At 38.4% G+C, this 17,001-nt stretch overlaps 1 protein-coding gene across 1 annotated transcript in view; it reads left to right on the forward strand.

Moving 5' to 3' along the window:
- Positions 1–15,114, forward strand: part of SRFBP1 (serum response factor binding protein 1) — a 78,015-nt gene extending 62,901 nt beyond the window's left edge. The window contains exons 5-8 of the mRNA XM_050913583.1: positions 11,129–11,210; positions 12,154–12,895; positions 13,318–13,355; positions 14,092–15,114. Of these exons, the coding sequence (XP_050769540.1) occupies positions 11,129–11,210; positions 12,154–12,895; positions 13,318–13,355; positions 14,092–14,279 (1,050 nt within the window). The 3' untranslated portion in view covers positions 14,280–15,114. The remainder of the gene's footprint in view (positions 1–11,128; positions 11,211–12,153; positions 12,896–13,317; positions 13,356–14,091) is intronic.
- The last annotated feature ends 1,887 nt before the right edge of the window (positions 15,115–17,001 follow it).

Raw genomic sequence — 17,001 nt, forward strand, 5'->3', positions numbered from 1 at the left:
GGATATGAGCTGTCATGGGAACATTAGAGGAAAATGTTAGAAGTAGTCTTGTTTTTATGCTTTCCTTGAAGAAAATGCAGAAAAAAAAATGTAGCGTAACAAGAGGTTCTCAAGGTATGGTGGTTGGTTTGGCCTGTTTTGTTTTGTTGGTTTTTTTTAATAAAGGAAGGCCAAGTTACTGATGTGCAGAATCTCCTGGGTATCCTTCTCCAGAATATTATTCAGACTTGCATACAATGCCCAAGAGGCAGGTAGAGGTCCAGAATCTCAATGCATGGATGAGAGTATGGTATAGAAAGGAGAGATTTAGGTGTTTGGGAAACCTTTGGGGGAAGAGGAAGCTGGACAGGAAAGATGAGCTGCATCATAATCAAAATTGTGCCAGGCTGCTGGCACTGAAAATTTTAAAGGTCATAAAGGAATTCTTAAACTAAAAGCAGGGGGAAAACGATATGCATGGAGGAACATCTGCTTCACAATGACATGACCAACAGGGGGCATGTGGCTACTTTTCAGGACATCTCTGAAAGGCCAAGGAGGGAACAGTTTGATCCAATAGATAATGAAGATAAAACAAACTGCCTACAGTGCCAGTTGGTTGGCACCTCCAATACTTTGAGAAAAAAGTAAAAAACTGAGAGTTTTCAGTTACCCTTAATTAATTTGGATACTAAGGAGAGAATCTTTGAATTGCATCTTCTATGCATAGGGAAAGTAATCAGTTTACAAATAAAGTTGATCCACATGAAGAGGCAGGGAGAAGTATATGCTCAACCAAATGAGAAAGCAAAATGTTTTCCCTGTCTTGCTATCTATCTATCTGTCTGCTAATCCTCTAAGTATTGGTACCCATTGAGCAATTTCAACCAAGGTTACTGGAGGTGGTTTTAAAAGCATTAACTTCCAACAGGGTTTTTTTGTGTGAGAAACCAAGATCAGTATACCACTGAGGGAAAGGTAGCCATAGTTCGTTACCTTTTGATCTTATTTTGAGAAGCACAATAGAGTTGGCACAGAAGAGAAGTGCAAGGAGAGAGAATGTAAGGTAGGACATACATGAGTTGGAATCTTTCATTATTTTGGTTGCTTAGAGAACTTAAAGTGTTAAGATGTCTTTAATGTTATATAAACAATTGTAATCACTTACATTAAAGACTGACAGCTACACACACATTACTAACTGGAAAAGCTCTTTCTGTATGTATGCTTTGTAGTGTGACTCAGAATTGCATTACCAAATCAGAAAAAAAAATCTGACATTCCTGATATTTCTAAAAATCAAAAACAGCTGCTGCTGTCTTTTGCTCTTTTTGTTTTTATAAATGAAACTCTATCAGTTTTTCATTATATATCATATAAAAATAAAGTACAAAACGATTCCGATGTCTTTCCCCCTTTCCTATCCAGATCAGTTTTTAAAGTGCTGCAACTCAGAATTAAGAAATTAAGATTTATAAAAATAAAAACTAAAAAAAAAGAAGTTATGGAATTAGGAGGGCTCTTTCAGCTCAATATGAAGGCCATCAGTCTGTTAACACTGGAAAATTAGATTAAAAGTGCTGGAGGCACTATTGCTTGAACTTTTTAAAACTTAACTGTAGAAGAAGAAAAACTAGATGTTCTTGAATTATTGGAATTCCGTTTAAAGAAAAATCTCATTATTGGGATGTCAATGAATGTAGCTGCTAAGACCGGCTACATTAAAAAGTTACAGCTTGGTAAAATGAGAGCATAAGTTTACAGGTTATTGCCCCTCTATGGCAAGATTACTGGGTAAGAGAAAGTATGGGAAACATGAGGTAACTAGTCACTTAGTGAAAGTATAACAGCATTAAATTTAAAGGGTGATGGTCTAGTTTTTCTTGGGTTTGGAATACAAATGACTGCATGATGATTGAAGTGGTTCAGTGATTACACATTAGGAAAATTCTGCGTGCCAGAGTCCAGTAATAATAATGTAATGGCCTAGAAGATGCCCGAGAGCCTCTAAGCATAAAGGTGACTGTTCTGTGTGCCATATGGTGAAATACCTGCTATAAAATGTGAACATCCAGGATTTCCATTTATTTTACATCCATCATCTACTGATATGCTCAAGTAATATCAGGGCTCCCATACGTACCTGACATATGTTTATCATTAGAGTAAGTTTCGAATGCATATACTCCCTCAATAGACTTACTGATGGAAAATCTACATTTTGGTGCCAAAGAACTGGTATGTTGAACTGGTATGTTTATCTCAGATGTTTTAATAGTTTCTCAGTGAACAGAATTTGTATTTCCATTGTCTTTTTCAGAAAGTGGCTGAAAAACATATAGATTAAAAGAAATCTGTTTTCAATTGTGCACGAAAATTGCAATGTGGTATGCCAAGAAATTCTGTCTTGTTTTGAATAGCATATTATAACATGGCTTACCCCTGGTTAGTGTGTGCAGCATTCGTGAAGTCTTTAAGTCGTCTGTGCCTCCAAATCCCTGGCTCTCATATTTAGTTCCTTCAGCAGCGCTCTGAACATAAATACATCTCTCCCAAGAGTTTTATCTGAAGACATTGACCTGACAGTACTTTAGTTACATATAGGTGTGTTCCTTGGTGGTAATGCTTGTCAATGTGAAGGTCTGAGCAAGACAGGGTTTGTTGGCAGGGATAAATCTTTTACCTTTACGTTACAAATTATCTGAAATATACCTGATTAAATTGGAGCTTGTTTTTCAAATGTTAGCTGGTTTTGAAGCTTTGCATCTATTTTAAATTTGAGGATCTGAACTATGTCTACTTTCACTGTTATAAGCTATCTTTCATGTGTGCTTATACATATGGTGCTGTATCGGGCTGCATCTGACAAGTGATAATTTGAGGTTTGAGCATCTGTTTTACAGTGAAATTTTGTAAGGATGTCTCAAGATTACATCCCTGGAAGTTCAGTACAGAGTTTTGTCACCAAATTGACTTCATAAGGAGACTGGTAGATATCTCAATACTGAAACTTCTCAGGTTCGTCCAAGGCAGAATACTGTGAACTTCTTGGTCCATTAAATAGTTTTAATAATGTGGAGCTCATCCCTGTATCTCACCAATTTATTTGCTACCATCTGCTTCCACTTAGTCTTTGGACATGCCTGTGATGCACAGCTGGATCTTGGGAGCTCGGATGCATTCAGATCGTAGTGAACTCGGACAATTCTGTTTCCTGCTTGGCTTGCAGAACTGCCTGAGTGTTGTTGGTCTACTTTGTGTTTCTGCTCTCTTTTCTATAACAAATAAGTAATCAATTTTTTAAATTTTGTTTTCCCAAATAGCGGTTGTTTCAGATTTCACTTTGAGATTGCTCAGCTTAACTCCTTGTTCGGAGTTAATAAACACCTGCCTATTTTGAGTCTCCAAACGCTCATTCTAGATGGCCAGTTACGAGCAAATGATCTGTCAACTTCACTTTTCTGCAAGTCAGTTGTGGTTTCAGATCTCATATATAGTGGTTGTCAGACTAATTTATAGATGACCTGCCCTCCAAATTTCATTATGATCTCTGAAGAAGTCTATGTGAATTTTCTGGAAAAGACCTTACTCTTTGTATTGTTCACAGCTACGGCCTGTTATCAGAGATGCATTTTGTTTCTATTCCCCCTGAAGTACATCTTTTGCTTCAGGGCTTCTGTTTCATTGTATTTAGCTTTCCAGTTTACTTTCTCAGTATGATTGTCTTTTGCCTGATTGGGGGGGGGGGGGGGGGGGGGGGGGGGGGGGGGTTGGTTGGTTTTGGTTTGGTTTTTTTTTTAGTGGCATCTATTTTACTGTGCTGTATGCCAAATTTTTTTATTCAGTTTGGCAAGACGCATATTTTTACAGTGATACAGTACCTCAACTGTTCAAATGTCAAAATATATGAAATGCATATATTCTATACAAAGCTATATATATAAAGCAAAAACTTGTAGCCTTTATACTGTTATGGTTTATGTATTTGATTTTACATGGCTATAAGTGAGAACTGTACATATTTTATACTGGTCGATTGTACTGGATGTACAATTCAAATTATGTAATATTTTTACATTTCTTAATAATTTTTTTAGAATCTAATATGGGGAGTAGTCTCTTCACAACTGCTTTGCACTGGGAATTTGTCCACATCATAGACGCATTTGTCCATAGCATAAGGTAATGTTCAACATGCTTCTAGGTTTTCTCAAAGGCCAGCAGAGGTTTCAGTGTTGGTAGTCACAATGAGTTAGACCACCACAACTGTGTAGGGGAGTTGGCACGGTGCTCACTTTGTGTCCTCTTTCATAACCTTAAGAAGTTAACATTCTTTTTCTTTAAAAATGTGTGCATTGTTTGTGTGGGATGCCAGACTGAGAGGATTATAGACACATATTCTTACTAACCCTGGAAGAAGTGGAGAAGAGTTAGCAGCATTTGAGTTTTCCCACAATCTTACTGCTTTAGCTTACACCTAGAGTTGACCCTGTTCTCCATGAGGAGATAATTAAGAATCCGTGCCTGCTTTATTCAGGATTTTTTTGCTCTGACTTTTCTTTATTGAAACAATCATAGGTATTATTTTATGCATAAAGACAAGAAGGAAAGAATTAGTAGAAGATTAAGTATATAATTTGTACTTCGGCAGGTCTGGGATTTATGCCAAGCTCTGCTGTAGATCACTGGGGTAGTTTGGGATGAAACACTCCATTTCTCTTTGACCATTTCCCAATCTGAAAAATAAGCTTTTACCTCACACTTGTATGGTTGGCTAAATTAGTAGTGACAGGTTAATCCAGAGAAACTCCATTGACTCTTTTATACTCCAATTAAATATGGTCTTCTAACACTTGTAAAGTACTAGGCTTCTTAAAGAGCCTTTAAACTTTTTCAAATGCTTGGATAGTAGGTATTTTTTATAATGCATGCAGCAAAGAACAGCAAGAAATCTATTTTTGTTTGAATTTATGGCCTATTTTGAAAGTCTTATTTTAAAAGAAGAGGAGACAATGATAGAAACAAGTTTATACTTCATACTCATTTTTGATAAAAGACAAGCCAAACTGAATGTAGGAGCGAAGGTAAATCTAAGTGAACAAATTATGGGGAAAAGAATAGCTTTGGTCCAGACATACAAATGAAGTTGATAGTATTTAGAAGAATCTCATGCTTCTCCCTGATGCTGGATTCGGGAGTCTGCAGAAGTCAGTGATGAGTTGACAGTGCTACTGCCGTCAATGCAAGGTCAGCTAGATTCTCCAGACCTTTACTTTCTATTGTGTACAGTTCTGCAGTTGAGCGAAAAGATTGTCCAGAGTACCCCATGTTGCCATGGGTCTTCAGCTTCCAAAATGCTTGCAAGATAAATAAAGCAAATATCCAAATATTTTCATGGTTGAATTAACCTGATAACAGAAAACAATGTAAACCAATATAAACTGTGGCAAGTGCTGAAAAGAATAATAAACAAGAAGCCAAGAGGGACTTCAGGTTTACTTCTGTATCTTGATGTTTTGTAAGAAATTGTTCAGTTTTTCTTCTGTTGTTCTATTACAAGACATTATCCTGCTGAGTTTTTTTGCAAAGGCTTTAGATCTGTTAAGGACATACATTTTAGTTTCAATTGGAAATTTTTCATCAGTCTATTTTAAAAATTGTATATAGTCCAATAAAAAAAAAATCTGTTGAAACTTGCATGATTTCCTGAGATCCATACAGAAGTAATTGCCATAAGAACTTCTCACCTGTCTTGCTATTAAGCTTGTATAGCTACTTCTTCGTAACACCTGTACCATCATTTTGATGTTACATGGAAAATTGGGAAAGCTTCAGTAAAGACTGAGTAAAAGTTGATTATAAATCTGACAGGTTTTGGCTATCCATTTGCCGTGCAGAGTGTGAAGCATTTAGTGCTGATGTTTGTGTCCTTTGAATACTATGGGATTGCTCTCTGTTATTTCTGTATTTGGGAGAACCACTCTCTTTTAAACTCTTGCCAAATCCAACAGAGACCTGTTGACGGCATTCCCTAGTTGATCCATCCTCCTGTTATCAAGGTGAGTGTGTTGGGTTTGCATGGCAAGGTTTTGGTAGCAGGCGGGCTACAGGGGTGGCTTCTGTGAGAAGCTGCTAGAAGCTTTGCCCATGTCCAATAGAGCCAATGCCAGCTGGATCCAAGACGGACCCGCCGCTGGCCAAGGCCGATCCCATCAGCGACAGTGATAGAGCCTCTGTGATAATATATTTAAGAAAGGGGGAAAAACTGCTGCGCAACAGCAGCCAGAGGAGAGGATTGAGAATATGTGAGAGAAACATCCCTGCAGACACCAAGGTCAGGGAAGAAGGAGGGACAGGAGGTGCTCCAGGCACCAGAGCAGAGATTCCCCTGCAGCCTGTGGTGAAGACCATGGTGAGGCAGGCTGTCCCCCTGCAGCCCATGGAGGTCCACGGTGGAGCACATATCTACCTGCAGCCCATGGAGGACCCCATGCCTGAGCAGGTGGATGCCCAAAGGAAGCTGTGACCCATGGGAAGCCCGCACTGAAGCAGGCTCCTGGCAGGACCTGTGGCCCTGTGGAGAGAGGAGCCCAGGCTGGAGCAGTTTGTGAAGAACTGCAGCCTGTGGGAAGGACTCACGTTGGAGTAGTTCATGGAGGACTGTCTCCCGTGGGAGGGACTCCACGCTGGAGCAGTTCATGAAGACTGTGAGGAGTCCTCCCTCTGAGGAGGAAGGAGTGGCAGAGACAACGTGCCCCTGTCCACTGAGGAGGGGGAGTGATAGACCAGCTTTGGTAGGCACCTGGTGTCCAGGCAGGGTCAACACACCACAGTCAACAAACAATCTCTTGCTGTTCAGAGCTGAGAGACAACAGTGCTTCCATGAGTGATACCAATAACCAATTGCCTCTCATACCCAAATCTTCACCGTGTCTGATGGCCACGAATCACTTACTGTATGCCTTACAGACATAAAGGAAGAGGGAGAACTAGTAGCATTTCACAGTCAGAAAGTAACTTTTCTCAAGGGTCTTATTCCAAAGCAGTATGAGGTCATGGGATGGACTTGGGTGGCGGCCATGATCTGGCACCTTCAGCCACCCTGTGACACCACATTAACCACATCTGCTATTATGAAGGACAGCTGTAACTAGTTAGAGCTCTGGGAAGAACGTGTGGATTAACAGGTTTTCTGGGTTTTTTTTTAGTAGAGAGACAGCTCTTCTCCTCAGCTGCTACAAAGGATATTGCAATGACATCTTGTTTGGGCCTAGAATTGGAGATTTTTTTTTTTTATGCTTACCCTGGTTAGCATTATCTCTGCCATTTTTTTGCTTAAAATCAGGCTGTTGTTACACTCAATGTTGAACTGCACTTCCAGTTAATTTAGAAACTGGAGTATGACATGCTTCAAGGTTACTTTTTGTGTCATGGCTTTTGCCATGTAATGCATACTCTTCCAGCACATCTCAAAACTTGTATTGTGAATCTGGTTTTATCTTAGCAAGCTTGTAATGTCCATTCTCTTCCCAATCATTGCCACATTGTACAAAGTTTGTCTCCCTTATGTGGGGTGTGCATGTGTGTCTACACGTTGTAAGTTATACAACTGCTGTTTGATTATGCTATAACTGACGAGTTATGTTTTGAGGTTTGTGCGTCTATGCACATCTACCATTCAGGATGAAGAAAGCTTGTTTATGCAGTTCGGGTTTCTTTTCATTTTAAGAGGTTTGAAAATACAGAGATCAGTGCAGTTAATTCAGTTCAATATCCACATGGAGTTTAATGAAACATGTCAGTGATGATAGATAGAAGTTTTTAATACTATATACAGAAATAATGCATCACTTACCAAGATAAAAAGTTTGAGGAGACTCTAACTTTCAGGTGGTTCTGTATGTAGCTTACAACTCCTCACTGAAAAGCGTGACTATACACTGCTCAGTTGCTTTGTTCACTTTGCAGCACCTCAGTTGCACACTGAATGAGGGAGAGTGTTCCTGTGGAAAGTACTAGGACATGCTTGCGTGAAAAAATGAATCGTGGAAAATAATACAAGAAGTAGCAGGAACATGTGAGAATAAATGTGTACAATTCCAGTATCTGCATAATTAAACATACTGGGGGTAGGAGGACGGGGAAAGGGTGTTCTTGCTGTAAATACAGTTGACGTTTTTCTGTTAAGTTTTATTTTCTGCCAAGGTTTTATATACTGGAAAATGCTTGAGGAAAAATAAATTGAGCGTTGGATGTGCCAAAAAAAAAAAAAAAAAGGGAAATTTTAAAGAATGTGAATGTCGTATTGTATGTTTGTTGGCTACTGTCTATCAGTGTGAGTAGTGTTTGTGAAGTATTTTGCTATAAGGAAAAAATGTGGTTATTCCATATGGATTGGCATGTATATGCTTAAACCCTTTCTATAAATATTTGAATTAAAGGACACCAGATGTTGCACAGAAGCTGCTGCTGCTTTCTGAACTTCATGGTATATTCTTTCAAAACCCACAGGAAGTAGCTGAGGGAAAAAGTGTATTAATTAAGTTCAGAAATAGATTTTCCAGCTATAGAAAAATCTCCAAAGAAAATAGCGTTTGATCTTCAGAAATGTGAGCTTGCTGTCCCAGGAATCTGGTGGCAGCATGCAGCACTGTCACATGGGGATCAAAATTCAGATTTCAAGTTCTCAGAGCTAGGCTAGCCTGAAAGGAAGCCAGTCTGTGCCCTTGGAAATGGACCCATCTTTTGACCCGTCTCCTCTGGCCAGTGTTCATAGTTCTGTAGACAGTCTACAGAGAAAACATTTTTCCAGTTTTTCTTGACCTGAAGCAATAACGTCGTAATAGCAGAGACTTGAGAAGAAAGGAAAGTACTAGAATTCCCAGATGCTCTGCACTTCCAACATGAAATATGAGCGGACATACCCAGAGTATATTTTGTAAGCTCTAGAACTACAGCAAAAGAAATACAAATGGGATTTGCTTTGCATTGGTTGAGGAACAAGATTTATGTTTTGCAAACCAGTTAAATATTTCTGCATTTAGAAGTACTGGCTCTGCTGTAGCTGTAGTGTCTTCTGCTCTGTTTCCTTCAGACCAAAGCACTGAAAGTGACTCTCCTGCGCTAGTAGTTGGCATGAAGTGTCAATCTATCTATATGCAATGAATACGTTACTGTTTATACTAAGTTTATGCATAATTTTGTATATAATTTTGTTTATACTGTTTATACATAATTCTGCTGGAAGAAAATGTACATGCAAACAAGTAGGATTCCCCACCGAGCACTCTTATGTCAAGCAAATCAGATGCTTTAAACATGCATTGCTGATGTATTAGGTAGTGTTTGTGTCGTGGTTTGACCCCAGCCAGCAACTAAGCACCCAGCAGCTGCTCACTCACCCCACCCCACAGGACGGGGATAGCATCAGAAGAGCAAAAGTGAGAAAAAGTCGTGGCTTGAGATAAAGACAGTTCAATAAGTGAAGCAAAGCTGTGTGCGCAAGCAAAAGAGAATAAGGAATTTACTCACTACTTCCCATCGGCAGGCAGATGTTTAGCCACATCCCGGAAAGCAGGGCTTCATTTCACGTAATGGTTACTTGGGAAGACAAAGGCCATAACAACAAACATCCCCACCTTCCTTTTCCTTTCCTTGAGCTTTTATTGCTGAGCACGACTTGATATGGAATGGAATATCCTTTTGGCCAATTTGGATCAGCTGTCCCAGGTGTGTTTCCTTCCCAACCTCTTGCCTACCCCCTGCCTGCTTGTTGGGAGGGCAGAGTGAAAAACGGAGAAGGCCTTGATGCTGTGCAAGCACTGCTCAGCAATAACTAAAACATTTGTGCGTTACCAACTCTAAAATGTTTTAGTCACAAATCCAAAGCACAGCACTATCTTGGCTGCCATGGAGAAAGTTAACTCCATCCCAGGGCAGAGCCAGTACAATCTCCACCCCTTATTCCCTACCATTTACATACCTGTGACTTGGGCTCCATCTGTTGCGGTGGTCACTCAGGACAGGAGAGGCCGCTTGTTGTGTTGAGTTGTTGGGCACCAAAACCAGCTCAGATTGGGTCACAGGGCACTTGCCTGGTTCTTTACAAGTCTCATCATCTATTGATTTTGGGTGGCTTCTGCTGTAGTACTTCCTGTAGCATGTAGCTCAAATCACAGGTAGCAACAATTTAAACATCTATCCATTACAGTACCACTAGAAGGAACGGAGGAAGGTGTGTCTTTTCTCCTCTCTCCCAAAGAATTCCACTGCAGGCTTTAAGAAATCTTCCTGCTAAATTTGTGTTTTACAAGCCTGTTACACCTCCTTTCCCTCCCTTTAAAAAATGGAAGACAAAGCTGTCTTTGGAAAAGTCTTTAGATACCTCTCATTTTGTTCTTCAAGCAGACTGATGACAAGAACCTGAAAATGAGATAGCTTTTACAACGTGTCATACCTGTGACTTCTAATATATAAAAGAGGAAGTCAGAAATGGAAGCAATTCCTACTTTCCTCCTTTTTCTTCAAATTAAAGCATGAAGATCATATTTGTTCTTTGAATCAGTCTACAGAGTTCCCGTATTGTACCACATCAAATTCAAGGTTGTTGGTCTTTAAGATGAGGTTAGACCTTGCCTCTCAACCACATTTAATGTGTATTCCTTCAATACCTGCTATGTCATTTTGCCTACTTTTATGGCATCCATACTGCACTTCTTGCAAGCTGCTGTATTCCTTCATGCAGAATGCCTTTTACCAATATAATGGTTTTTATTCAGGTGGTTCAAGAATTTGCTTTGCACGTGTAAGAAATACTGAACGTAAAATCAGCGTGTTAGCTCTGAAAGATGTGTCTGGTATGCTTTTAAAATAAAAATCATGTTATCCCTATTCAGTGCCTAAGAAATAGCAGATTTACGTGTCTGTTACATTTCTGGCAATATTTGGGCAGTCAGATTTTTCCTCATTTAGAATGACAGTAATAAAGGAAAAATAAGAAACATTCAAATATTACAGTGTCATAAGCTTTTCCTCTTGTTCAGTTAATAGTCCAGAATCACATTAGATTGCATTGTAGCATAACTGATACAAACCTGTATAAGTATTCACCATTCTATTGACTTCATGACTTTGAATTTATTTTGTATAGCCAAATTGTACTGCAACTGAGCGAGCCATTGCAAGACTTGCAACACACCCCATCTTGAAACCCAGATTTGTTGAACTTAAAGGTATGAAATATTGTATTAACTTGTTTATGACTTCAGTAACTTACTGATGTGTTACCTTGTTCCTGTATATTCCTGACATGAACAACCAGTATAAAAAGAAAAGTAAAAAAGCACCTGTAATTACCTCAACTAGCTGCAGTGAACCAAGTGTCACAAGCTTGTAGTCATTTATATTGGTTGAAATGGGCCTATACGTGACAGTATGCTATATGGCATTTAAGATATAGAGTGTAGGACAAACAGGGCTCATACTGGGAACTGTAAAAATTGAATGGATATAATGGAGTATCTCTAAATTAAGTAGGACTGAACTGGCAATGAGCACAATAACATGCAGATGCAAATGTTAACGGAGCATTACAACTGGGTTTCCAAAGGCAGCTAAAAGGTTTTGCAAATGAGTCCTTTAAACTTCCCTGGAAACTGTCCCCAGAATCCTTAGGGAATCTTTCCTCGTTCTTTAGGTTATCTCCTGTTCTCTTTAAACTCAAATTTTCCAACTAAAATTGATGTTAAAAAGGGTCAAGTCCTAGTAATAATGTCACAAAGTTACTTTGTTAATAACAGAGCATGTCAAATATCCATTTAATTAAATCTGAGCAATTTACTATTTGTTTGCAGTTCTTACACACAAAGTAATGCCCTAAATGAACATGATTATCAGCTACAGATTATTTGCTGAAAGAGAAGTTCATAGTTAAACCCAAGTTTAACAGTGTATTCAGGTGGTAATCATTTCAAGTTCTTTTCCTCACTTTTGTTGATGCTGTACTCTAAGGTATTTCTTGCCCCACGTGTTCAGTAAATGATTGATAAGGACATTCAAAATATGCTTACTCAATACAACATATTTAACTTGCTAAAATGTTTTATTATATTAAAATACCTTACGTAAACTCATGTGTAGCTGCAACATCAGTTTTTTCTTCTGCCCCTTGTATAGCTGCTGTAAAAGCTTTTAAGGATGCAAGAAAGAACCCAGCCAAAGCCTCTCCTTTGAAAAAGGCTAAGTCAGAAGAACAGCCTAAATCAGCGCATTTCAATAGCGATTTGGATGACCAAGGTCTTAAACTAGCTCAAAAACAGCAAGGATGTGAACACAAAACAAAAATGAGTATGAAAATAGAAACTGACAGGGTGGCTGAAGAACTTTGTGAGAGTGAATCTGAGCAGAAGACTGTGGAAATGGAGAGAGCGTATGCTCCAGAAGAATCTTCATTTCAGGCAGTGGAAATGCAAGCAGTCACTCAGAATAAAACAGGAAAGAAATTTGGCTATCAAAAAAGAAAAGAAAATACAAGCATGAACAAATTAAATGCAATAAAAGAAATAATTAATGATGATAGTGACCAGGAACATGCTAATGAAGAGGAGTACTTTGATGATAGCACTGAAGAGAGGTTTTATAACCAGTCATCAGATTCTGACAGTGACAGCAATGATGATTTCTTCATTGGCAAAGTAAAAAGAAAAAAAAAGATAGCAGCAGTTACTGATATTTCTTCGGAAAGAGAGAAGGATAGACTTCAGAAAAACATAGTGAAGAAAGAAAAGAACACAGCGCCTGGGAAAGCACAAGATTTGATCATGGAAGAAGGAAAGCCACATGCAAAAGCAGGCAAGCTAGAATCAATGTTCTGCAGTTCTTTGTCTACGTCTAATCAGAAATCTCAAACCAGAAGAAGGTAAACCTTATCCCCTTGTTATATTCTCCATTCCCTCCCTCCTTCCCCGTAATGGAAGTTCTGATTTTTAGTAGCCTTTACCAAATAAGGAGAATTTCAGCCAATTACAGCTTAGAACATTTTCACATAAACTACTCTGCAGTCTTCTTGTGCTTTCTTGACACTTATGTATTTTTCATATTCACATTAGCACTGACATATACATAGGATTCCTAACTAGACATGCATCCAACTTAAATCACTAGTGAATACTTCTATTTTTACTTCTTTATTAACAAATAGGAAACAATATATAAGGGTTTTGCACGTTATGCTTGAAAAGTCATTGCACAAGTGTTTTGGTGATGACAATTCTTTATTCACAGGTGTTTTGTCATCTTACAAGTTTCTTGAAAAATCCTAAATTCTCTTTTTATTTTCAGAAATACTAAAGACCAGCCTCTCAAAAATGGAAGAACAGGTATGTATTACTTAACCTGGTAAAGTTATAAGAGTAAAACCATCTTGAGATTTTGTTGCCTCTGTGATCTAATCATGGTAGGCTGTTTTTTGTTTCATTTCAATTTTGTGGCACATATTTTAACATTTGTTGTTAAAATGGTCAAATTGTTGAGCTTTCATTTTAATCTATGGATATTGTTTGCTATTTCCTATTTTTGAATATTAGAAATACTTAAAGTAGAGTTTACACAGGAAAGTGCTTTTCCATCTGTCTTCATGTTGAGCAGTTAGTGTTACCTGTGCACAGGTGAAGGTGTGAGATTATGATATTTAACAAGTAGTTTACCTCATGAGTAATTCCTTCAATAGCTCCTTCAATATTTTATTCCATTTATAGCATATGGTTCCATTTTGGAATTCATTGGATCAAGGATATCATTTCAGTCATACTGAGTTACATTGTATAATATCTCATTGGTTTATGGTGAAGAAAAAAGTTGAGACTGTGCTGAATATTTGTCTACACAAATTTTGAATGTGGTCAGTAATAATAAATCTTAACTATCTGCAGTCTACCAAGTGACAATTTACTGGGCTGCAAGATGAGGAAATCTTGCTGTGAACATTCAGATGAATGTGTTCCCCATGGCTCATTAAGAAATTCTTGAAAATATCTGCAATCCCAGGGTAGTTTTAGCATATTTTCATGAAGGTTCATGATATAGTTAATGTTTTATTTTGTACTTCTTGCACAGCTCTTCTTAAAAAGGAACCACAGCTCAAGAAGCAACCATTTGCAAAAGCTGCAGGTATTAAATGCAACAATAAGAAAGCATGTTTGGAGCAGCCTCTTCATCCGTCATGGGAAGCAAGCAAGAGACGCCGGGAACAAATGTCTCAAATTACAGCATTCCAAGGGAAAAAGATTAAATTTGATGACTAGACTATATGTAAATTGAGATTTAAAAAAAAAAGATTCTTGCAGATTTGCATCTCGTGGTATTTTCTTAAGGAGTAACAACTGCTGTTCGAACATTTTTGTTATACTGTCCTTATCCTTTGCAACCTATAAAATAGCAACTGCTAGAACTTACCATCTGTTAATAGTGAAGGTTGCTTCATTTATTCAGTGTGCTGTCTGTTGATTAATGTATGGTCATATGGCGCTGGCTCGTAAGTCCCATTACATAGTGCCACCATTTGGGAAATGCACCGTAACATGAGTGAATGGTTTTTAGGAACATCATTGGTGCCCCTTAGGAATAGTGCAGATTCTTTGGAGCTTTTTTTGGTGTAAAAATGTACTTTAAACTATATGAGGACTTGGATGTCAAAAGAAAGGGGAAAATACAAAATATTGAGGTGATAATCCTAGGACTGTATTATCAAATACATCTCAACTGAGAAAAAGTAAAAGTAAGAGATTCTTAAACTTGAACAGACTTCACAAATTTGTCAATGTATCAGGTAGCTGGAAAAGCCTATCAGTAGTATGCATGATATGGAAATTTCTGGAGAGCAATAAAATACTGGCCTGTTAATTTGTAATCTCTGTCCTTTGATTATACTGCCGATTTGAAGAACTGAAAGAGTGTCTTTAATACTGTTGTCCTGGTGGATATATCTGGGTGCTCCAACATGTCTGTCTTGCACTTTCTGAAAAAATGCTGAAAAACTGAAAGGTCTTTGTACACTAAGAAACATTTGACTTTTAAGTGCCATTCTGAATTTGGGAGTTCATTTGATTGGGATATTAGGTAAAATCTTCATTGTATTTTTCTTCAGGGGCTTTTCCTACTGCTTATTTGAAACAAGTTCTGAACTTGTAATTAATCTTTAACAGTGTTGTTTATTTAAATATAGTTATCTTCCATAATCTTGTATCTTTCATAGTCAAATTAATTCAGAAACTTGGTAAATTACTGCAATGGGTATAAGATAATACACTGTACAATTCCTGTAGTGTTTTATAATGCCGAAGAGTAGGCATTCTTAGGCATTCTTAAACTTCCAACTTGTCGAGCTTCCAGTTTTATAGCTCAGGGACATCTTGTGATATTGTAGCTTATCGTGTTTAATAATCCTCAATGGATTTCTTTTCTGCAGATTTGTCTGCTCTTAAATCCATGTAAACTTGTGGAATCTCTAATCCCTTAAGGTGTAGAAGTCCTTCCTACCTATTACACTCTTATGAAAAACAATCTTTTTCCATGGCTTGGCAAAGAAGGCCAGCAGCCTCCTAGGCTGCATTAGAAAGTGTGTTGCCAGGAGGACGAGGGAGGTGATCCTTGCCTTATACTCAGCACTGGTGAGGCCACATCTGAAGTGCTGGGTCCAGTTGTGGGCTCCCCTGTACACGAGGGACAAGGACAGACTGGAATCAGTTCAGCAAAGGGTGACCAAGATGATTAAGGGCTTGAAGTATATGACATGTGAGCAGAGACTGAGAGAGCTGGGACTGTTCCGGAGAAGAGAAGGCTCGGGGGGATCTTGTCAATGTGTATAAATACAGGGGGCAGGGGGGGAGTGTGAAGAAGATCGAGCCAGACTCTTCTCAGTGCTATCGAGTGGCAGGACAAGAGGACAAATGTCACTGTGAGAGTGTGCCCAGAAAGATTGTGGAGTCTCCATCCTTGGTGATACTCAGAACCTGACTGGACACAGTCCTGGGTAACCGTCTCGAAGTGACCCTGCTTGGACAGTGGGTTTGAACTAGATGATATCTAGAGGTCTCTTCCTACCTCATCTATTCCTTGTGATTTTGTATATTTAGGACTGAGTCAAACAACGACTCCCTAACCATCAGCGGCTCCGCAGGGGAGTTAATGGATGTGTCTAAAACATGTAGTGACTGTGTATTCCAGTTGGGATGACATTAGAGTCAAATGGCAGGAACAAGTTTAGTTTTTTTAATGCAGTGTTACTCTGTTGCTGGTATGGCCACCTCTTTCTCTCCCCCCTGCAGACTTTGTATCTTAGTATTTATAGCCCAGCAATTTCTGCCCATTCTCCCATCCTGTGTTAAGTTGTTGGAGGCTAAACGTTCCACTTGGACCATTTTGTATTATTATCTAGGCATGTCTTTGCCTCACTCAGTTAGGCTTTCTTTTCTGCATCCTAAACAAATGTCAGTATATGTGGTATTATCTTCCTGAACGGCATTGCCGCTCAGAGGAATTAGAAATTCAAAAACCTTCCATTTCCCAGTGTTTTTTGTTGTTGTTATTTTCACTGTACCATATGGAACAACATTTAAGGCCAGAAGCATCAAAATAAAACATGGAAACATGTTTACTGTGGTTTTGAAGTGAAGGATCATATTTTGTAGAAAAAGCCATTCATTTACCTGCTATATACAAACTCTTTAAGTTTTCCAGATGCAAATGCTAATCCTTAATGCTTTAAATAAATAAGTAAATAAAGCCTAGCCAAATGCTATGCCAAACAAATGTTTGGTATGTGACTTCTCTGGTTCCAATAAAAGGCAAGAAAAATTTCTTTTGGTAGATGTCATCAGCTATAATACAGTATTTCATGGACAGCTTATCTTTCTTTTAGCAGATGAGCACCCTATTTTAAGAGTTGATTCACATTAAAGACCAAAAAGTTAAAGATTGCAAATAGTTGGGGAAAAAAAAAAACCTCTTTAAGGACCTTGTGTTCTG

Source organism: Gymnogyps californianus, chromosome Z (assembly GCF_018139145.2).
Source record: "Gymnogyps californianus isolate 813 chromosome Z, ASM1813914v2, whole genome shotgun sequence".
In the NCBI taxonomy this organism is placed as follows: Eukaryota; Metazoa; Chordata; class Aves; order Accipitriformes; family Cathartidae; genus Gymnogyps; species Gymnogyps californianus.